The 22,144-nt window shown below is 44.6% G+C and overlaps 2 protein-coding genes and 1 long non-coding RNA gene across 7 annotated transcripts; 1 reads left to right on the top strand and 2 right to left on the bottom strand.

Moving 5' to 3' along the window:
* Positions 1 to 6: 6 nt before the first annotated feature.
* Positions 7 to 11,206, bottom strand: Ccnl2 (cyclin L2). 5 transcript variants are annotated; one of them, XM_059255557.1, is made up of 11 exons: positions 10,551 to 11,199; positions 10,071 to 10,145; positions 9,748 to 9,857; positions 7,280 to 7,400; positions 5,261 to 5,325; positions 2,816 to 2,915; positions 2,393 to 2,497; positions 2,166 to 2,307; positions 1,372 to 1,480; positions 999 to 1,085; positions 7 to 497 (listed from the first exon to the last, which is right to left on the bottom strand). In XM_059255557.1, the coding sequence occupies exons 1-11, from the start codon at positions 10,830 to 10,832 to the stop codon at positions 143 to 145; spliced, it is 1,551 nt and encodes a 516-aa protein (XP_059111540.1). In that variant the 5' UTR covers positions 10,833 to 11,199; the 3' UTR covers positions 7 to 142. The 5 variants fall into 5 exon arrangements, with proteins under 5 accessions (XP_059111540.1, XP_059111539.1, XP_059111541.1 ...); XM_059255556.1 differs by having other exon boundaries at positions 1,372 to 1,483; positions 10,551 to 11,198; XM_059255558.1 differs by lacking the exons at positions 5,261 to 5,325; positions 7,280 to 7,400; positions 9,748 to 9,857; positions 10,071 to 10,145; positions 10,551 to 11,199 and adding an exon at positions 3,279 to 4,715 and having other exon boundaries at positions 1,372 to 1,483.
* On the top strand, positions 10,032 to 22,014 carry LOC131904397 (uncharacterized). Its single transcript, XR_009377740.1, has 2 exons — positions 10,032 to 11,125; positions 21,166 to 22,014. It is a non-coding gene; the product is annotated as an uncharacterized LOC131904397 (long non-coding RNA).
* On the bottom strand, positions 14,185 to 21,691 carry Mrpl20 (mitochondrial ribosomal protein L20). Its single transcript, XM_059255561.1, has 4 exons — positions 21,521 to 21,691; positions 21,328 to 21,438; positions 17,288 to 17,365; positions 14,185 to 14,527 (listed from the first exon to the last, which is right to left on the bottom strand). The coding sequence occupies exons 1-4, from the start codon at positions 21,605 to 21,607 to the stop codon at positions 14,354 to 14,356; spliced, it is 450 nt and encodes a 149-aa protein (XP_059111544.1). The 5' UTR covers positions 21,608 to 21,691; the 3' UTR covers positions 14,185 to 14,353.
* Positions 22,015 to 22,144: the final 130 nt, after the last annotated feature.

Genomic DNA, 22,144 nt, shown 5'->3' with positions numbered 1-22,144 from the left:
GTACCTTGCTCGCTGTCCCATCAGTTAAATTCACCTCAAGGTCCAATTGAAAACACTTCCAAAAAATATCATGCTACAAGGCCACTGAAGCCAAGGTGTGCCCAACAGGGAGGGACCAAGGGCAGCCACCAGGGAACCCATCTCACCTCCGATGTCTGCTGTGTGCAGGGTGGTCCCGCTCATAGCGATGGCCTGTGCGCTCATAGGACCGTGAACGCTCTCGTCTTTGATCTCTATAGTAATGACTTTTCTTCTTGTATTTTCCAGAATTGTCTGTCCGCTCTCGTGACCGGCTTCGAGAACGAGAGGAGCTTCGGCTACGAGACTTGTGTGGCTTCTGGGTGAGGTACTTGCAGTCCTTAGATTTCCGGGAGGTCCTCACTTCTGAGCCTTTGTAGGGAGCACCACGGTGTACTTGCCTTGGAGGAGAGTCACTGCGGCTCCGAGAACGACTCTGTGACTTGGACCCCCCTGAGGTAGAGGCGCTGCCACTTTTCCTATGGAGAGAAAACACACTGGTGACACAAGCGTGGCCACCCGTCCTAGCCAAGCCCTAACAAAGCAGAGGAGCTGGCAAAGGGGTTCATTTTGTTTTGTTTCATTTTTCAAGACATGGTTTCTCTGTGTAGCCCTGGCTGTCCTGGAACTCACTCTGTAGACCAGGCTGGCCTCTAACTCAGAGATCTGCCTGCCTCTTTCTTCCAAGTGCTCGGATTAAAGGCATGTACCACCACTAGCTGCTGCAAAGGGACTCAAATTCAGAGAAAGAAAAACCACATCAGGTTAAGAGCCACTGCCCCACTGGGCATGGTGGCACACATGTTCAATCCAAGCACTTGGGAGGCAGTATGCTCTACAGAATGAGTTCCAGGACAGCCAGAACTACACAGAAAAGAAACCCTGTCTCAAATAAAATAAAAAGGCGCCAATGTCCACACTATTGCAAGTGACATCTATGTCCCCTCCTACTACCCTAAGAAAATGCCCCAGACACACACCTTCTCTTTGGAGAAGCAGACGGGGATCTTGAGTAGCTCTGTTCACGACTCCTGCTCTGACTTCGACTCTCGTGCGCTTTTGGCAAGCTGCAAACAGGAGCGGAGAAGTTTCAGACCTGTAATACCCCCCCCCTTTTTTTTTTTAAAGATTTATTTATTTATTATGTATACAGTATTTTGCCTGCATTATGTTTGCAGACCAGAAGAGGGCACAAGATCTCATTACAGATGGTTTTGAGCCACCATGTGGGTGCTGGGAATTGAACTCGGGACCTCTGGAAGAGTAGCCAGTGCTCTTAACCTCTGAGCTATCTCTCCAGACCTGTAATACCTTAGCCTTCAATGTCTATCTAGGCACACATGAGCATCTTACCCATTCACAGGGCTGTCTGCCTTGGCTTTCTTTGGGCCCTCCACTTTCCGTTTGGCATTCTTCAAAGAGAGTGGGGAAGACTTGTTTCCTTTACCTTCTTTGGGAGATTCTACTGAATCAAATAAGAAATTAAAACCATAATCAGAAATCTCTTCAAAAGGAAATACACTAGCAAAGCAAGACACCACCTGTACTAACCTAGAACCCAGAGTGAAAATACACACAAGACACAGATAGGCCTTTTGTTCAGACCTATTTTGCCCAGGGACCAGGGAATGAGTATCATATTCTGTGTTCTAACAATATAATCATAGACTCTAAGCTTAAAAATTTAGCTGGGTGGGAGTTGTTGCATGCCTTTAATCCCAGTACTCAGCAGACAGATCTCTGTGAGTTAGAGGGCAGCTTGATCAACAAAGTCAGTTTCAGGACATCCAGAGCTGTTGTACAGAGAAACCCTGTCTCAAAAAACCAAAACCAAAACCAAAACAAAAATACCACAAACCAAAAACCAGATAACAAGCCAACTTGGTAGATATCGTTTTAAAAAAAGAAAGAAAAAACAGCATTTCAGAAAGGCTGTCCACATTTCTTAGTATGAAAACAATTCCTGGGCCTCCCTGACTTATTTTAAGGACCATCAACAGACAGCTAGGGATTCCAGTACCAGAGTACTGTTGAGATAGCTGCAGGCTCAACTCCAAGACAGATCTGGGGGGGAGGAGCACATATCCCCAAACCAAAATTCAGGTTCCAAATTGCTCCCTTGTGAGGAATGAAGTCTGAACACTTACCCAGCTTGGGAGCAGGTGAGAACCCTGCAGCACTGTCCAGAACTGGAGCACTCCCGGGTAGCAGCCCCCTAGCTCGTGCCTTGGCCTCTTCGATGGCATGCTTTCTCTTTTCCACCTCACTTTCTAGGTGTGTCAAATCAACCTGAAAAGCCAGAATCATCCATTCAGAACCAAATGCTTCTGGCCAAACACAAGCATATAATCCACACAAAAACACACAGAGGAACCTTTTTCCGTGTATAAAGCTGCAGGATTTTAAAGCAAATTTCTTGAATTTCGTCTTCAGTTGCTCCAAACAAAAGAAACCAATGTGGACGATTGGGTAAAGGGATCTGTGAATACAAATGTTATCATGTCACTTTCCTTAAGAACTCCAAGGCCAGGAATGGTGGTGCACACCTTTAATCCTAGCACTCAGGAGCAAAGGCTGGATCTTTGTGAATCTGAGGATTCTCAAAAAACCACCACCACTACCACCATCACCAACAAAACACTTCAAGACCAACAAGATTCTTAGGGCAACACCTGAAAATGGCCTGACAGTTACCAAGAAACTCTGTTGCTAATGAACCTAGTTTGACAAATACACTAACATTACTAGAGGGTGGAGAAAGGTCTAGAGTCTAAAACACAGGCAGCCATATACTTACCTCCAGTGTCCGGGCAGCGAGGTAGATACAGGCACAAGCAATGCTCTCAGGTTGGAACCGCACAAAGACATCTGTGCGAAGGCTGTCATTCATGTAGTTCCTAAAAACAAGACCAGGAAGACTGTAATGATATGGGCAACCACACCACTACTTGTCATCAAAGGTTGTTATTCCTAAGGGTTCTACACTAGGATTGGGCTTGGAACTCTGGGAATCTCCAGAGATACCAGGGGATATTCTGAATACATGAAAGAAATCACTGGGGAAAAAAAGCTGGCTGAATGTCAAACAATACATGTTGCTATGAACGAGAACCGACTTTAACTTTACTTTTCCTTCTATATTTGGCCTGCTATCATGCAAAGCACAATGCTTAGAAAGAAAATGCTACTTAGTAGTTAAAATGAAGTTGATTAAAGAAATCTAAATGTTCAAAATCCATAGTGCAGAGAAACATGCAAACTCAAATGAGCAGGCTGAGCATGAAGCTTTGAAACTGTGAGACAAGCTGTCCTGTGTTCCTTTTCTTCAGGCAGCACTTGTGGCCCGGTCCTTCTCCAGATGACTGAGCCGCAGCTCCAGTGAGGGAGTCCACTTGGAAAAGGGAAAGGCCCTTGGGTGCAGTTCAGATGCATGGGCACATCATGCAGAGGAGGTCAACACCCAAGGGAATCCTCTTCTCGGGCTTATCAAAGAACGTTTCCAAACTGTCCCATTTCAACAAGGAGTCTTAAAATGAACATTCATAAAAATCAGACAAAAGCAACAAAACACTAAAAGTGGCAACAAGCTAAGCACACTTAAAAATACTATAATACTTTAGAAGATATATATATAAGTACAAAACTTCACATTTTTAGAAAAGTTAAAGGTCTTTAAAATTGCCTACATCTTTAACATTTTCTTTATATATTTCTTTTAAATTTATAGTCTAAAACCAAATGATAAACTAGCTTTATCAACATTACAAAAACAATTCATGAGAAAACATGTGAAGAGGTTATATTATACACTGCCCAACATATCCAATAATGGTATAACACACACACCCTAATGTCAGGCTGTACCTCATAAGATTTAACTACCCCCACCCAGTATCTTTGCCCTAAAACCTTAGAGAAAGTAACATTCAAACCCAATTTGACATTCTAAACAGTAAATTCTACAGATGTCTATAAGAGGCAGCTGGCCCTGGAAACATTAACTCTACACATCAGAAGGGAAGCCAGAATGATAGCTGCACTATCCATCTCTCAGGAGCCATTCTGTGGCTAAACAGTGTAAACATTCACAAATATAACCATCAATAACTTCATTACTAATACGGAATTTTTAGTATTCAAAGTACTAACTCATTAATTTTAAGTTCTAAAAACAGGTGAAATCCTTTAAAGGTGTATTTAAACTTTATGCTACATTTGAAATAAATTACAATAGTTTAACTTAAAGATGCACACCTTTACTGGAATGAGTGCCATTTAAGCTGCTGAAAAGAGCAACTGTAGGACTTGGGAGAAATAATGACAAGATCTAGTAACAGCCTGAATTTCCACCATGCCAATTTGTCACTTCAATTCTTACAGCTTTCTATACATTTTTTTTTTTTTAAAACAGGAAAGGTATTGCATCTTTATTGCACAGGTACAGCAGTTTTAAAAGGACAAAATTCAAGTTAAGACAGTTATCAACTCTAATTGATTGATACAATTACCAAGCACGACAGGATTAACAAGAAGCACAATCGTCAGAGAACCACAAGCAGCAGTCGGCCATGACTATACTATCAGGTACGCATACCACCAGTCTAGAGCCAGCCTTCGGTGGAGAGCCTGCACTGGATTGGCTGAAGACGGCCGCTGTCCCTGCACCAAAGCGCTTGGACAGCAGAGGAGAAGTCTTAGTCACTTACCCTCAGAGGCTACCCTTTGATTGAAAGAGTACAGAAAAGAAAAGTCAAAACAGGTTCTCTATAAAGCATGTCATAGCACCAGACAATTCAGTCAGCAATTATGACCCCTACAGACTTAACTCTGTGGGGGAAATATACCCCAACACCAAATTGTTACTTCAGGCTTCATTCTAGCATATGTCTGCTAAAACCAACCCAGGACTGCATCAAAACCCCTTCCCTTCCCTAAATTCTCTGGAAACAATACCACTGATTCTGTTGTTGGGACCATCACCTATAACATTCCTATACCCAGCTACCAAACCCCAGAGGAAAGCCCATTGACTACTCTCCCGGGGTGGAAGCATTGGAAATACAGGGGCAGGGGTGGATGGGCCACCTACCGTTAAGCCTGTCCCTGTCATTTTGGGGGAGGCACTGGGACAATTCCAGACCATAACCAAGTCATGGGATGACAACCCACTGCCCAAGTGCCTCAAGTAATACATTTCTGAACTGCCCTTGCTGGTCTCATAAAACAAGGAAAATCAACTCACCATGCAGTCTGGACCAGGTGTTGATTACGCTCACACTCTAACACCTGAAGGTACATAACGATTATCTGGAAGATATGGGTCAGGCAGTTATTACCAAAAACTTGGAGAGCAGGGAACTCAGATCTTGGTGTCCATGCAGCAAAAGAACCTCAAGCTATACCCCAGGGAGCTCCTGGTGACGTCCGGCAGACAGCTCCACTTTTGTGATGTGCTTGCTACCTGCTTTTACAGCTGGACAGAGTGCACATGTGAAGACCACGCTGCACCCATGGCATCGAAGGCCTTGTTTTCCATGTGGCTCACTTTCATTCTCGTTGACAACAGCTTTTCCATCAATGAGATTAGCCTGCCCTACATAGCCCTGTACCCCAGTAGCCAACTTGCACAAAACATGAACATACATTAAACAAATTAAGAAAAGTACTTAAAATATTTAGTGGATGATTTACCAAGAATTTAATGTCAGAAACTCAAATAAGCAAGAGAAGATGACAAGGCCACAGAAGTAAACATGAACTTTTGTTTGGTTTAATAAGGCAGGGTCTCACTATGTAGATCTAGCTGGCCTGGAGCTTGATATGCAGACCAGGTTGGCTTCAAACTCAGAGATCTGCCTGCCTTTTGCTACCCAAGTGCTAGGATTAAAAGTGTGTACTACTATACCCAGCTAAGCCTGAAGCTTTAAAGTTTTAGTTTAGCTAAACTAGGTAAGACACTCAAGAGACAGAACAATAAACTCATTTCTAATCAGCACATGATATAAACTATTTTGGTTAATTCTGAAATAAAAGGATTCAGAATTCTTCTTGTTCCTCTACTGGAGATATTAAAACTAACTTTTAAAAGTTAGTTCTTGCCAGGCGGTGGTGGCACACGCCTTTAATCCCAGCACTCGGGAGGCAGAGCCAGGTGGATCTCTGTGAGTTCGAGGCCAGCCTGGTCTACAGAGCGAGATCCAATGCAGGCACCAAAACTACACAGAGAAACCCTGTCTCAAAAGACCAAAACAAACAAACAAAGTTAGTTCTTAAGGGCTAAGGAGAAAGCTCAGTCAGTAAAGTGCTTACCACACAATCCCTAGAATGCATATAAAAATGCTGGGTGTGGTAGCTCACTTTTGAGAAGTAGATACAGAAGGATTTGGGAAGTAGAGACAGGATTCCTGGGCCTGCCAGTCTAACATAATTGGTAAGGTCCAGGCCAATAAGACCACCTGTCCCAGGAGGAAATATTCCTGACAATTTTATCTGGTCTCCAAATGTACTTGCACACACATGCACTTAAAAAAAAAAAAAAATACTGTTAAGAAAAATGTACGTGGGGCTGGTTAAGAGCATTTGACTGCTCTTTCAGAGGTCCTGAGTTTAATTCCCAGCAACCACATGTGGCTCACAACCATCTGTAATGGGATCAGATTCCCTCTTCTGGTATGAATAAAGACAGAGCAATCATATACATAAACTGTATGAACAAATAAATCTTTCTTTCTTTTTGGTATTTCAAGACAAGGTTTTTCTGTGTAGCTTTCGAGCCTCTCCTGGAACTCGCTCTGAAGACCAGGTTGCCCTTGAACTCACAGAGATCTACCTGCCTCTGCCTCCCAAGTGCACAGATTAAACTTGTACGCCACCACACCAGGCTAAGCCCTGCTTATTTTTGAAATAAGGTCTCATGTAGGGGAGGCTGGCCTCCTACTTGAAATGTAGCTAGAGATGTCTTTGAAATCCTAACCTGCTTGCCACCAAGTCAGGCAAGAAAAATGTATGTTAATGGATTCAACTTCAAACTTTACCACTGCTTTTGAAAGCCCAGGTCTAAAGGACATCACTTCAAAAACTCTTATATTACTAAAAATAATATAAAAGGTTGATAAATAAAGGATTAATTTTACGTTCTAGACATAAACAAAAATACCAAATGAAGGGAACATTCAGTACTCTTCAAGGTCTTCACTTCAGCATATAGTAGAAGCCAGCTGAAGTATGGCTTAGTTGGCCGCAGGTGCCAAACCAAACCCACCTTATGAGGGTGCTTCACATGGACACAAAAGCCCAGCTCCTTGAGAACCCGTCTTTCTGCCTTTATAATCTGGTTCTTTAAATTAACATACTCTTGATCCAGCACTAGAGGCACAGGTTTCCTGCAAAGACAAAGCATATGTTCTGTATCAGGATCAATCAAGCAAAAGTCTTTCAGATTCTACCAAATGATTATACTACAGTACCAGAAAGCTACAAATGTCACTTCCTTTAACAAAATTGCAAAACAGCCCTCAAACCTCAATTCTAACCTATGTACACTTTATTACTAACCTAAATGTCTCTACACATAAACAGTATTTAGCATATCAATACACCTCTTGAATATGGTGGAAGGTCTCGGGATCTCTGCACAAGTGTTATATAACACCATGTCAGATTCAAGACAAAAAGATCAACCTTTCTGGTTGAATGGGAAACTACAGAATCAATCAATCAAGTCATCCCTCAGTATACACTGGAGCTGTATACAACTTTCACCTGATACTAATACCTATGAATGCTCAGGTTTCTTATACAAAATGGTGGAATATCCCCAAAGCACTTACATATAGCCTCCATACATTTCAAATCATATTTAAGTACTTTATGATACCTAGTACAATGTAAATGCTACACACATATAGTCATGGTACTGTAGTTTAAGGAATAGTGACAAGAAAGTCTATACATGTTCAGCACAGACACTGATTCTACTCCCTGTACCCCAATATTTTCAATCCAAGGTTGGTTGAACTCTTGAATGAGAAAGCTACAGATATAGATTGACTATCAGAAAAGAGACCAGGTTTAGCCTGGCATGGTGGCGCATGCCTTTGATTGCAGCACTCGGGAAGCAGAGGCAGGTGGATCTCTGTGAGTTTCGAGGCCAGCCTGGTCTACAGAGTGAATTCCAAGATAGCCAGAGGTCTACAAAAAAACCCTGTATTAGAAAACCAAACCAAACCAACAACAATACAAAAACAACAAAACAAAAGAGACCAGATTGTGTTTTAAAAGGTTTCTGTTAAGTTGGGCATAGTGGCACATTCCCCTAACCCCAGCACTCTAGGGGCAGAGACAGTCCATCTGAGTGAGGCCAGCCTGGTCTACATAAAGTTCCAGGCCAACTAAGGCTGCATAATAAAACTCTAATACAAAAAAAAAAAAAAAAAAAAAAAAAAAATCAGAAAAAATAAAAACTAAAGGGTTTCTGTGAAAAAGAAAGGAAGCCTGGGGTAATGTCTAGGGGCATGGTCCACTTCTAGGGACAACAGTTGTCTGGATTTTTGTGTGGATACTTTCTTTCTTCTTTTAATTTTGTATGGGGGACTGCTGTAGTCAGTTGCTTCCTTCTACTTCTACCATGTGGAACCTGGGCATCAAATCCAGGTCCTCGGGCTTGACAGCAGGCTCTTTTACCCATTAAACCATCTCATCAACCCTATGTGTATATTCTTTAAAACTTATATTACATTTGTTTGGTTTGTGGGTTGTGCCTGTGGAGGACAAAGGACAACTGTGGGAGTCAATTCTCTCCTGCCATGTTGATCCTAGAGTTGAATTCATGGTCCTTTACCTATTGAGACCCTCACTATTGCTTTTGGGTTTTACCTATTTTTGAGAAAGGATCTTCTTATGTTTTATGTTCTTTTTGTGGCAGGGTCTTATGTACTTGAGACTGGCTTCAAATTCATTATGTAACTGAGGATGGATGACCTTGAACTCTTGATCTTATTTCCACCTCTCAAACACCAGGATTTCAATTGCATATCTCCACTTCTGACTTGCTCCAAGGGTGGGTTGGTTTTTGTTCATTTATTGTTGTTGTTTTGCTAGACAGGGTTTCTCTGTGTAGCCCAGCTGTAACTTAGCTCTGTAGACCACGCTGACCTCAAACTCAAATGAATCTCCTGCCTCTGCCTCCTGAGTGCTAGGATTAAAGGCTTGTGCCACCATGCCCAGCTCTCCATGAGTGTTTTAAAAAGCAGTATTTGGAGACAAGCATGTTCACACGCGTAATCGGAACATAAGGGGAGATTGAGATGGGACTGCTGAGAGGTTGAGATCAGCCTCACCTACATTTCAGGCCACTTACGGCTACACAGCAAGATCAGATATCAAAACAGACAATTTCTAGGGATATTTCTGTTAATAACTTTGGAAGGATACAAACGCTTCCTGGCAAGGAGAGGCCAGGAATGCTAGTCAACATAATACAATGCTGGGACAACTCCCTTAATGAAGAACCACTAGCCCAGAAGCATGGGGAAAACAGGAGAATAGGGTGGTGAGCTGATGTGGTCATACAGGAATTGTTCCAGCAGACCTAGCACAGCCAGCTATCCTGCTTATTGTGCTCCCCTACTGCTACCTCTAGACAGCATCTGGCACTCGGAGACAAGCTACTGTAAATCCACAGGTTGGTATTACAATACCAGACACACAAAAGCTCTGGAAGGGACTCACTTTTTCTCTCTTAGATGCCGAAGGCGATGGAATACATTGATGACATCCCTGATTCGTCTTGGAGCCTCTTCTATTTTGGAAGCCAGGTGAACACAAGCCATGGACACATGCTGAAATGTACATTGGGACACAGGTGTTTTTCCCCAACCTGAGGAACTTCCAGGGCGTTAAAAACTATTAGGAGCAAAAAGAAAGTACAGAGACAGGCCTCCAGGGAGAGAACTGTATAGGCATTGCAGGACAGAATTCAGTTCACTAAGTAGTGCGCAGAACAAGCCAGGTTTCCTCCCAATTCATCTCTTTGATAAAACAAAGAAGCCTACCTCCATGGAATGTTTCACGAAGGACTTAGTATAAAAGAATCGCTGGAACAACACCTGCCCTGTAGCCATGGCCACCTAGGGACGGAGAAGATTCCATCACTTTTGAACGCAGAACTCAAACCTGTCCCAGCTCAAATGTCATGTGTAGTTCCCCCTAGGACAAATACCCAAGACAGTTTCCATTTCCCCAAAGAATTTCGGTCTCGCGAGGTTGTCCTAGGGTTTGGAAGAGGGCCTTCGCCCGAGGGGAAGGGGGGAGGGGAAGTCCGGGGCCGGCCCCACTCCAAGCCGGTCAGCGGCCAGGTTTGAAGCATGGACTTGGGGGGATTATGTCAAGGCTGCGGAGCGGGCCGGGCTCCGACCTCAGTCATGGTCTAGGTACGGTTGGTTCCGGGACGTGGTCCAAGCCAACAACAAAGGCCTGGCACTCTCGGCCGGCCGGCGGACGGTTACCTATAAAGCTCGCGGCCGCGCCCTTACCTGCGGCAGGCGAAGCAGGATGCCGGCTGCCTGGATGAGCTCGCAGCCCACCACGCGGAGGCCGGTCTCTGTGTCGATATCGAGACCGCTCGACATGGATGGCGTGAAGCGAAGCTTGTCGTCGGGCAGCAGGCAGTTCTCCAAAGTGATGAGCACGCCTGAGTATAGCCTGTCACCGATCAGTACCCCCTGAGACCCTGGGACGGCTCCCCCCGAGCCGGAAGAGCCGGCCGCCAACGCAGGACCCGCCAACACCGAAGCCCCGGCTGCCGACGCCGCCATTTTGTGCCGCCGATTCTTTTTCGGGCCCTTCCCGGAGGGCGGCTCCTCGCGACAATCACAGCCGCCCCGCCCCGCCCCCGCCCATTGGCTGCACGTCACCGCCACCTCGACCCCGTTGGCCGTACGACCTGTTCTTCTGTTTCGCGTCAGCCTCTGACGCCGGAAGTGGCCACGGGAGGGGCTGCTCGTTACCCACTCGGCTCCGCGACCTCGACAGAATCGGAAGCAGTTAGTCCGGTGCGGATTGCAGCGCTCCTGCCTCGCAGACTGGAGCTCTAGAAGGGAGTATTTCCGTGGTTATTGGGACTTCTTCCCCACAGTCTCACACGCACAGCATTACAGCGCGATTTAGTCCAGAGTCTTTACTTCTCAACCCTTCCCTCAACCCTTCCAGCTTTTCCTCTGGGTCTGCTACAGCTGTGGGATGGATCTGTCAGCATTAAAAGTGCAGGTTAGGGCCGGGCGGTGGTGGCGCACGCCTTTAATTCCAGCACTCGAGAGGCAGAGGCAGGTTGATCTCTGTGAGTTCGAGGCCAGCCTGGTCTACAGAGCGAGATCCAGGACAGGCCACAAAACTGCACAGAGAAACCCTGTCTCGAAAAACAAAACAAAACAAAAAGTGCAGGTTAAGGAACTAGAGATGCCCTTCCAGAGGTCCTCAGTTCAATTCCCAGAAACCACATAGTGGCTCACAACCATCTATAATGGGATCTGATGCCCTCTTCTGTCATGCAGGCATACATGCAAAAGAGCACTCATAGACATAAATAATTTTTTTTTTTTACGGGCAGATTAAAGAGAACTGGAAAAGTCAAATTTGATGACTCTACCAATCTCTCGTGGCATGTACTAGAGATTTCGAAGGTCGGTAGGAAAATACTTGGAGTTGACCCTACAGACAGTATTTATGAGTATTCCTAACTCCGTTCCTGACCTGCCAAGTTTCACCCAAAACTATGCAGTAGATGTGGCTATTACCTGTCACTGCTGTTATCTTACGCTTTCACCAGTATTGCAGCTTTGGTGGGAGGGAAAATTGGGAGGACACTGGAGGGTAAGGAGATTCCTGGATAGGTCCAATTCAGGTGTTTTGAGCTTCAAACAAGGCTGCCAATAGTCAGCATCCCATAGCCCAGCTCTAGGGGGTTGATTTGATTCCATTGCCTAAGCAGATCCAACAAAGACCACATCTCCTGTCCTCTACCCATGTTGGTCGTATTGTTACTGTCCACCCATCTCTATCCCTAGGCTGCAACTCCAAGGTGGGTCCAAGGGTCCAAGGCTGTCACTGCCTGGCTGCTTGCCCATTCCCTAAACTGAAGCTGGCCAAAGGATAGAAGAGGCTGTTGGCGCTAGTTACTCAAGCCAGACTCTAGTACTGGAGATGACTGTTAACACCCAACAGGGAGAGAAACCTAGGCTAGATAGGGATGCTGGGTACAATCCACAGTGGTTTGCAGCATGTCTTGTTTTTATTAAGTACAAAACAAAGCTCAGTGATGGGGCCAAAAGGGTCTATATCTTCTACCCCATCTGTTCAATAACCATTGGCTGATGAGTAGTATGTATTGAACACTCAGGCAAAGTGGTGACAGTATTGTAAACAAGACACAAATACTTAGTGCAGTGACCTTTAGGCTGATAACAACAACAACAAAAACCAAAGGGGCTTGTCTTCAGTAATGGAAGACAAAATTAAGCTGGCCTACAGTGATGATAAAGAATAGAGGACAGATCCAAGTGGTCTTTTTTTTTTAATATACATTTTATTTAATTTTCTTTTATGTGCATTGCTGTTTTGTCCACATTCATGGTCTACAAAGTGAGGGTGCTCTTAACCTCTAAGTTATAACTTTTTAAAAATTTTATGTGCATTGGTGTTTTGCTTACGTGTATATCTGTGCCAAAAAACAAAAACAAAACAACAACAAAAGCAAACTACAGAACTTGATAGAGGCATGGAAATAGGTGTTTTAAGAGGGATGGCAGTCTTTGAGTGAGCCAGGATCCCAAGATGGCCTAACCTGAATACATTATCCACTGCAGGAGGAAGAGTGAAAGAGATTACATTATACAGCATTAATAGACCTGCTGAGGTGCTGCTGCTAATGAGTTTGTCCAGAATATATTCCTGAGCCTTAGAGAGCAGTCTTGTTAAAAGACCTAGCTAGAGCCTGGTGGTAGTGGAACATGCCTTTGATCTCAGTACTTGGGAGGCAGAGGCAGGTGGATCTCAGTGAGTTCAAGGCCAGCCTGGGCTACAAATCAAGTTCCAGGACAGCCAGGTCTGTTACACATAGAAAACCTGTTTTGGAAAAAAAAGAAAAAAAAAAATCTAGCTAGATGATGTAAGTTTGGAAGTCTCCCTTTAAAACTGAGCCAAGAGCTGGAGAGATGGCTCAGAGGTTAAGAGCACTGACTATTCTTCCAGAGGTCCTGAGTTCAATTCCCAGCAACCACATGGTGGCTCATAACCATCTATAATAAGATCTGGTGCCCTCTTCTGGCCTGCAAGGACACATGTAGGCAGAATACTGTATACATAATAAATAAATAAATCTTTAAAAAAAAATAAAAATTAAAATAAATAAATAAAACTGAGCCAACTTTTCATACTGAGATCAAGAGTATCACATTCCTGATATGAGGACATAGTCACCTAAGCTGTACCCAACAGGGAAGAACATAGAAAGAGACAAGGAAATAGGCTAGTGGCCCAACAGCTGAACCACTGGGTATGACATACATAAGGAAACAACCAAAAGAGGTTAATATCAAATCCGTTTTATAAGCTTACAGACTAGGAACAGACCAGAGTCTGTTCCCATCCTCCTGTTCCCAAATACCCAGCAGCCACTTCCCAAATTATCACACAGAGGCTTATATTAATTATAAATGCTTGGCCAATAGCTCAGGCTTATTACTAACTAGCTCTTACCCTTAAATTAACTCATATTCTTATCTATGTTTGGCCATGTGGCTTGGTACCTTTCCTCAGTATGAATTATCATCTTGCTTCTCTGAGTTTGCCGGCAACTCTTGACTCTGCCCTTCTCTTCCCAGAATTCTCCTAGTCTGGCTCTTGCCCTCAAACTCTTACTGCCCAGCTATCGGCCAGCTTTTTATTAGCAAATGAGAGTAATACATATTCAGTGTAGAAAAGGGTTGTTCCACAGCAGAGCAGGGGCATTTCAGAAGCCCGGTGTGGAACTTCTACTTTAGAGGGAAAAGCAGCATGCAAATTCTACTACTACCACTTAATAGGCAGTCAATGATAACAAGTATATGGGCACTTCAGAGGCTTTATGCATTTAAAGGTGTGTTTGCCTGATGCCAGAAAATAACTCACAAGTTGAACACTGCAAAAGGTTTATTTGTACAATCTTTACAGGGCATTGAGTAAAAACCTTTTCTCTCAAGCCTGTTACTAAAATGTAAATAAATACAAATCAGACTTACTGGTGATAGACAATCCTTTTGCAACTATCTTGTTTATAAGAATTTCCATAGCTCTTTAGCCTTCAGTGGTACCGCATCACTCTGGAAAAGATGCCCTCAGGCTCCTTTCCATCCCCCAAAGCTGCAGCAAATCCTTCCTGCTGCCTCCTCTTAGCCAAAGCTGCCAAAGATTTAAAAGTCTTTGGTTCATAGATGGCCAGGTCCACAAGTACTTTCCTGTTGAGCTCCACCTGGCACTGGGAAGACAAAGAACCACAGCCTGTAGTAAGCATCAGAAACCACTTGAAAAAGCTAAGTGTAGGGGTTGGGGATTTAGCTCAGTGGTAGAGCGCTTGCCTAGCAAGTGCAAGGCCCTGGGATCAGTCCCCATCTCTGAAAAAAAAAAAAAAAAAAAAAAGAAAAGAAAAAAGAAAAAGCTAAGTATGGTGGTGTACGCCTTTAATTCCAGCACTGTGGAGGCAGAGGCAGGCAGATCTCTGCATTTCAGGCCAGCCAAAGACTAGTGAGACCCTATCCAAAAACAACAGAAATTACTTCTGTAGACTACAGGAGATTCCATGTGGGAACAGACAGGAGGATGCAACCACAAGACCTCGTGAGTCTAGAGTAACCAGCACCACTCTACTGGTGTCCAACAGCTGGGAACGGTGGGATAGGTAAAGCAGGAACATCTTGCCTGTAAAATGTAGGAGGATACTGTAGAATAAATTTGGGTGGGGACAAGGAAAGGTACCTGTAGAGGCTACAACATGGAAGAGCCAGCTGAGGCCTAGAACTCATGGTTAGGGTCAGTGGTCACTTGGGCACTAAGACTTCTGGCATGGGCTAATCCTTTACTGTAATTCAAAGACATATATAAGCTTCTTAAGACTACAGGGCTGGCAGAAGCATTGAGTTCAAGGTGAGACTACCTCAAAAGAGAGAGAGGCCATAGGGCTGGGAGTATAACTGAGTGGTGAGTGCTTATGCACAGGCCCTGGATTCCATCCCCAGCAATGATGATCAGTAACAGGTGATTTCAGAAAGCAGGTAACTTTCACCAGTGGGACAAGAAAAGAAGAAAAGGGGATAGGCTACATACAGTAAATACTGCTATCAAGCACTAAGTGGACTCTACTCTATGACCTGGAAGTGACTTTCTTTCCTTTTTTCTTTATTTCTTTTGGTTTTTTGAGACAGAGTTTCTCTGTGTAGTTTTGGTCCTGGATCTCGCTCTGTAGACCAGGCTGGCCTCAAACTCACAGAGATCCACCTGTCTCTGCCTCCCAAGTGCGGGAATTAAAGGTGTTGCATCACCACTGCCTGGCTCGCTCTCTCTCTTTTCTTTTTTAAAGACAAAAATCTCTCTATTATGTAGCTCTGACTGTCCTGGAACTTACTATGTAAATGAGGGCTGGCCTCAAACTCACAGAGATCCACCTGTCATCCCCTTCCCCTATCCAAGTGTTTGGACTAAAGATGTGTACCACAACTTGCAGACCTGTGACTTTAAATCTGCTTTCTGAGCTTCAGGCCCACATCAATAAAATAGGGGATATAACACCTCCTCAGCTCACCCAGAGGACCCTTAAAAAGCACTAGTACAATGTCTGTGCTAAGGTGGAAGCAGAATGCCTACCATGGACTCTTTTTAAAAGGAAAGATGTGGGATGCTGGAGAAATTGCTCAGGAGTTAAGCGCACTTAGTCCTCTTCCAGAGAAACTAGATTTAATTCCCTGAACCTACAGGGCAGTTTATAGTCATCTATAACTCAGGGATCCAATGCCCTCTTCTGGCATCGAAAGACACCAGGCACAGGTGTAGTACATAGATATACATGCAAGCAAAACAACTTTACATAACATAAAAACAAAAAACCTTCAAAGCCAAAGTTAAAATTAGTTTTCTATCTTTTTCATTTCATACAGAAACATCCAAATTGGCAACTGTTGCAGGATATTTGATCACATTAAGTTTAGATGTGTCTGTCCTTCCTTGCCTGCCTAAGACACTTTCTGACTGATTTAATAAAGAGCTGAATGGCCAATAGCTAGGCAGGAGAGAATAGGCGGGACTTCCAGGCAGAGACAGGCACTCTGGGAAGAGACATGGAGGAAGTAGAACGTACTATATGGAGGAGAGGTAACAAGCCATGTGGCAGAATGTTGATGAATATAAACAGGTTAATTTAAGTTTTAAGAGCTAGTTGGGAACAAGCCTAAGCTAAGGCCAAGCTTTCACAATTAATAAAAAGTCTCTTTAATTATTTGGGAGCTGGCGGTCCAAAGAAAGACCTGTTCCATTTGACATCCCACACTGGGTACCAAAATGCTGTTTTCCATTAGCACAATGGCTACACCTGAATCTGCTGCTGTGGTTCCAGTTACCGGCCCACTTCTCAGGCAGAAGCCTGGTGGGACTTTGATGTTTCGCTGGTTCCACCTCCTGCTGCTGCCACCAAATGCAGTTTCTAACTAAATATCATTCTATTTATCAATAAGAGTTGGGAGTCAGAAGCTGGGGTGAAAACCTCCTAGCTCAGAGAGGTTGAGAAGCAACTAGCTGACCTTCCCGGCGTCTCAGAAATGGAGCATCCTTTCGCTCCACCAAACCAAAAAAGACAGCCACACTCAAAGTCCCTCCCTACTACTCCCTGTACATCTCTATTAGTCTTCCAGACTCCCTCTGACTCTCTATGATTACTTTCTGTCAACTAGTTGCTGGCTCTGCCTCCTGACCCAAGGTTGATTTTATTTAATTAATGAAAATGTAAACTTGGGGTTCACAGTATGATCGAATATCCCAAAACAGGCAACTGTATGACAAACTGTATTTACAATGTGCTGAACTATCAGCAAGGCAAGGGAAAAGCAGGTAGGTTTCCAGAACTCCACATAGACAACAAAAATAGTTTAGGGTGCAGCCCTAGCAACACTCATGTGTACTCCTGGCTGGCTTACATCTGATGGCATGATTCCTTTAGATGCTCAACACCTCAAAAAGGCCCTCAGCTTACCTTAATTAAGTTGACAATGAATGCTGGGTACTGTAAGCCATGTTCCTGGGAGGCAGCTGTAATTCGATTAGTCCAGAGCTAGAATTAAAATAGATGTTTGATATTCATTTCTTTTTCTTTTTTTTTGAAACAGGGTCTCACTATGTAGCTCTGGCTATCCTATAACTATGTAGACCAGGCTGCCCTCAAACACAAAGAATCTGCCTGACTCTGCCTCCTGAGTGCTAGGATTAAAGGTCTGTGCCACCACACCTTGCTTTAGGATATTGCTTGATATTGATTTCTAAATGTTGTATCCATATCTTGTTTCTAGCAAAGGTTCTGACTGAATTAAAAATTGCTTGTAAAAATAAGTAGAAAAGATGTTTTCTTCTCAGGCAAACGGGCTTTTAGGACAAACAACAGCAAAGGTTGATGTATTTCATACAGACAAGCCCCACTCTGAATCACAAGCAGGCAGCACTCCATGAAAAAGCAAGATGATCAAGAGATAGAGCCAGCCTAGGTTACATTTTGAGACACTGTCACAAAAAGGCAATGCACATAGATAGTCCTGGTGGTACAAGCCTTTAATTCCAGCACTCAGAAGGCAGAGCCAGACAGATCTTTGGGAGTTATGAGACTAGCCTGGTCTACCTAGCAAGTCCCACAACAGCCAGAGCTACACAGTGAGACCCTGTCTCAACAAAACAAAATGTTACAAAAAAAAAAAAAAAAAAAAGGGTGGTGGTGGTACAAGCCTTTAATCCCAGCATTCAGGAGGCAGAGGCACAGGCATAGGCATATGAGTTAGAAGCCAGCCTGGTCTACAGATCAAATTCCAGGACAGTCTGGTTTACATAGAGAAACCTTGTCTTGAAAGAAAAAAAAAAAAAAAAAAAATTTCCTTTAAAAATGACAAGCAAAGCCGGGCGGTGGTGGCGCACGCCTTTAATCCCAGCACTCGGGAGGCAGAGCCAGGCAGATCTCTGTGAGTTCGAGGCCAGCCTGGGCTACCAAGTGAGTTCCAGGAAAGGCGCAAAGCTACACAGAGAAACCCTGTCTCGAAAAACCAAAAAAAAAAAAAAAAAAAAAAAAAAAAATGACAAGCAAGGGTGATACTCATGCCTGAAATTTCAGTACAAAGGAGGCAAAGCCAGGAGAACAACTCAAGTTTGAGGCCAGCCTGGTCTATACAGTGAGTTTCAGGGTAAGCAGGGCTATATGGCAAGATTCTATCTTACAAACAAAACAAAGCAAACAAAAAACAATAAAGACAAGCAGACAGGCAAGGCTAGGCCTGGTAGCATAGGCCTGTAACCCCAGCTCCTGGAATACCTAGGGCATGATTGCAAACTTGGGTCATAGAACGAGTTCAAGTCCAGCCCGGGAAGTTAGTGCTCTGTGATACATGACTTCCCTGGAGCTTGCAGGCCAGGCACCTTATCATGTTCAGGTCCCAGTTAGAGACCTCACCTCAAAAAAACCCAGGTGGATGGCTTCTGAGGAGTGACCACACATGCACATGACATTGGCTGGGGATATAGCTCAGAAATTCATAGGCCACAGAGATGGCTCATATTACTGTGTAATCCTGATGACCTGAACTCAATCCTTGGAACTCAAGTAAAGAAGCTAGATGTAGGGGTTGGGGCTTTAGCTCAGTGGTAGAGCGCCTGCCTCGTAAGCACAAGGCCCTGGGTTCAGTCCTCAGCTCCGGGGTGGGGGTGGGAGGAAGCTAGATGTAGTAGCATACATCTATAATCCTAACACTCCATTCATAGGCCAGATAGCTTAGAGTACAGGGTATAGCAGAAACAGTGAGGCAGATCTTGCTACAACGAGGTAGAAGGCAAGAACTGACTCCTGACAATTACTCTCTAACCTACATCTGTGCATAAGCATGAGTACATGTACACAGAAAACCCATGCCGAGCATGTTCAAGGCCCTAGGTTCATTCAATCCCAAGTACCGCCTTCCCTTTCTCCCCCTCAAAAAAAGACAAGCAAGGAAGTCACCCACTGCAAACTATGTGTATGTACCAAAACAAAGATTGAGATTCTGTGGCAGACATAGGAACACAGCAAACTCTATGAAGGGAGAGAGGATCCTTGAAGGATCTGGCTGATTGGATTAGTAGGGTCTATGCCAGGCATAAGCAAATACCTTAACATCTATCTGGAAAGACACAAGAATCAAAGAGAAGAGCAATGGTAGTATAACTTCAGACTACCTGGTGTGAGTGTCTGTTCTTACACATTAGATATCAATGGGTTGGTTGGTTGGTTGGTTGGTTGGTTGGTTGTTTTGCAGAGTGAGAGCGATCTTTTAAGCATTTTTTTAAAAAAAGGTACAGTATGGGGTTGGGGATTTAGCTCAGTGGTAGAACACTTGCCTAGCAAGCGCAAGGCCCTAGGTTCGGTCCTCAGCTCTGACAAAAAAAAAAAAAAAAAAAAAAAAGGTACAGTAGTTCCACAAGTTCTCAAGTTTGAACCTGCATCAGAATCCCTGGGGGTTAGTTTACACAAATTGTTGGGTCCTCCTTCCAGAGTCTGATTTAGTAGGTTCAAAGTAGGACCTTTAAAATGTGCATTTCTAACAAATCCCAGGGTGACCAGGACTGTCCCAGGCCCTGAGAATGTCCACCGTGGTAGCAAATGCTCACTTTTCTTTCTTTCTTTATTTCTTTTTTTTTTTTTTCTTTTTCTTTTTTGGTTTTTCAAGACAAGGTTTCTCTATGTAGCTTTGGAGCCTGACCTGGAATTTACTCTGTAGCCCAGGCTGGCCTCGAACTCACAGAGATCCGCCTGCCTCTGCCTCCCAGTGCTGGGATTAAAGGCGTGCGCCACCGCCGCCCTGGTCACTTTTCATATTATAACTGAACACTCCCATGTGTTTACAACACTGTAGCACATTTGGACCTGAACAAATCACCAGGTCCTAGAGCAATACCGCCCTACCCCAAAGGCAGGTGCAGCTGAGAACGGAACAGGGACCCAAACCAACACTGTCAGACTGTGAACACAGCCATCATGATGTACCCACAGTCAGGTTAGGGGTCCTTTAATTTTTTTTTATTTGTATACATATATGGGTATGTCATTTGTGAAAAAACGTGTGTGTGGGTACCTGTGGAGACCAGGAGTCAGATCCCCTGCAGCTAGAAGTATGGGCAGTTGAGGGTTGCCTAATGTGGGTGCTATGAACAGAACTGGAATGACACAGAAGACCAGCAAGTCCTCTTCACTGCAGCCATCTCCAGCCTTTAGGGAACACCTTCTGACTCTGAAGGTCAGAAATGACCTTTCATATGTCCCTGTTGACTTAGCTCATAGGTACTTATAAGAGCTACAATCCAGGCCCCTAAGTACAGCTCTCAAACGAGGAAGAAGACCAAAAAAGTAACTTTGAAGGGACTCTAGTAGGCCCAATCATAACAAACGTGGCTCTGGCAGGCCTTGCCCTTCCACTATTCCCTCTTCCTTGCTAAAAACCGTTAGATTACATTCCTAAAGCTAGCCCTTATTTGGCCACGTCCTCCTCCTGAGGCTACTACCAAGGACCAGCTATCCAAGTATTGAAGTCCAGCAAAAAGCCCCCTGTGGATGCCCTAATTAACCTGTTCAATTAAAATTAAACACCCCATCCTAACACGAGGCTTCCTCTTTTACCTTTATAAACTGCCATTTGCCTATGGGGTAAGTCTGTTTCCTCTCTATCCAGAGTCAGTCCTTCGTCCCTACGGGTAACTATGCCTCCCCACTCTCCGGTACCCCCTTCCCTTTCTCCCGTCCTCTAACTCCCGTCTTTGTCTCTTTGTCCCTATGGTACAAATAGTGCTGAAAACTTGGTCTAGGGGTGTCTTGTGCTGATACCGATCCTTTCACCCTTCACACAGTTTCTGTCCAAGGAGGTGAGGACAACTCCCAGGGGATGAAGGCCAAGCTCCGGGGAAATGGAAGGCTGAGCTCCCGAAGCCGGGTGTGGAGGAGGGCCGAGCTCTAGGGGAGATGAAGGACAAGCTGGGGGTCGGGATGGAGCTCCCAGGGGCGGCGCTTACGGTCCTCAGGTTCCTCTTCTTCAGTCTGCGGGCCTGCGTACACTTAACGAAAGCTCTGGTCACCGCCCTGACTGCCAGCCGGTAGCAGCGATTCTTCCTTCCCCTAAAATGCTGGACGAAGAAAAAGGAAGAAGGGTGTCCGGATAGTAGCGCACCACCTTGCCCGTGCTCCGACTCCGGCACGCACACTCACCTGAGCATGTTTCAACACCTCCTGAACCCGACAAAAGCGGTCCGTGAGGCGGTTCCGTAGCCAGAGCCGCGTTGTAAGGAATACCATCGTGTGCTCCAGAGATCCGAGGGGGTGCCATAAGCATTTCCGGGTCAACGGTCGGAGAGGCCGGCCAGGCCGGGTGTGTGCGCACACACAGTCTTCCGGGACGCCTCTGGGCTCGCTCCTTGAGTTCCGTTGTGCGTGACCGTCCGCAAGTAGATGGAGCAGGCGGAAGAGACCAGGCGCATAGAACTGATGTCATGGACTGAAAGGACCAAGGCTGCGGGGCTGATGATCAAGTAGACAAAGAGGGCAGTTGTGGACGGAAATCAGACTTCCAGAAACGACCAAAGAAATCAGACTTCCAGAAACGACCAAAGAACCTCGGTGGTCTGCTCTTGTGTAGGCATCAGTTAGTTGTCCCTAAATGAAAGTGACAGAAATTAAATCAAGGCAGCGCCATTCTAAATGCACCTAGTCTGGTTTTGTTGGCTTTGTTTTGTTTTGTTCTTTTCTTGTTCTTTCGAGACAGGGTTTCTCTGTGTAACAGTTACACCTGGAGCTCTCTTTGTAGAACAGGCTGACCTCGAACTCGCAGAGATT

The sequence above is a fragment of the Peromyscus eremicus genome, chromosome 2 (assembly GCF_949786415.1).
Source record: "Peromyscus eremicus chromosome 2, PerEre_H2_v1, whole genome shotgun sequence".
Taxonomy (NCBI): Eukaryota; Metazoa; Chordata; class Mammalia; order Rodentia; family Cricetidae; genus Peromyscus; species Peromyscus eremicus.
This window is presented reverse-complemented; position numbering and strand designations above follow the sequence as displayed.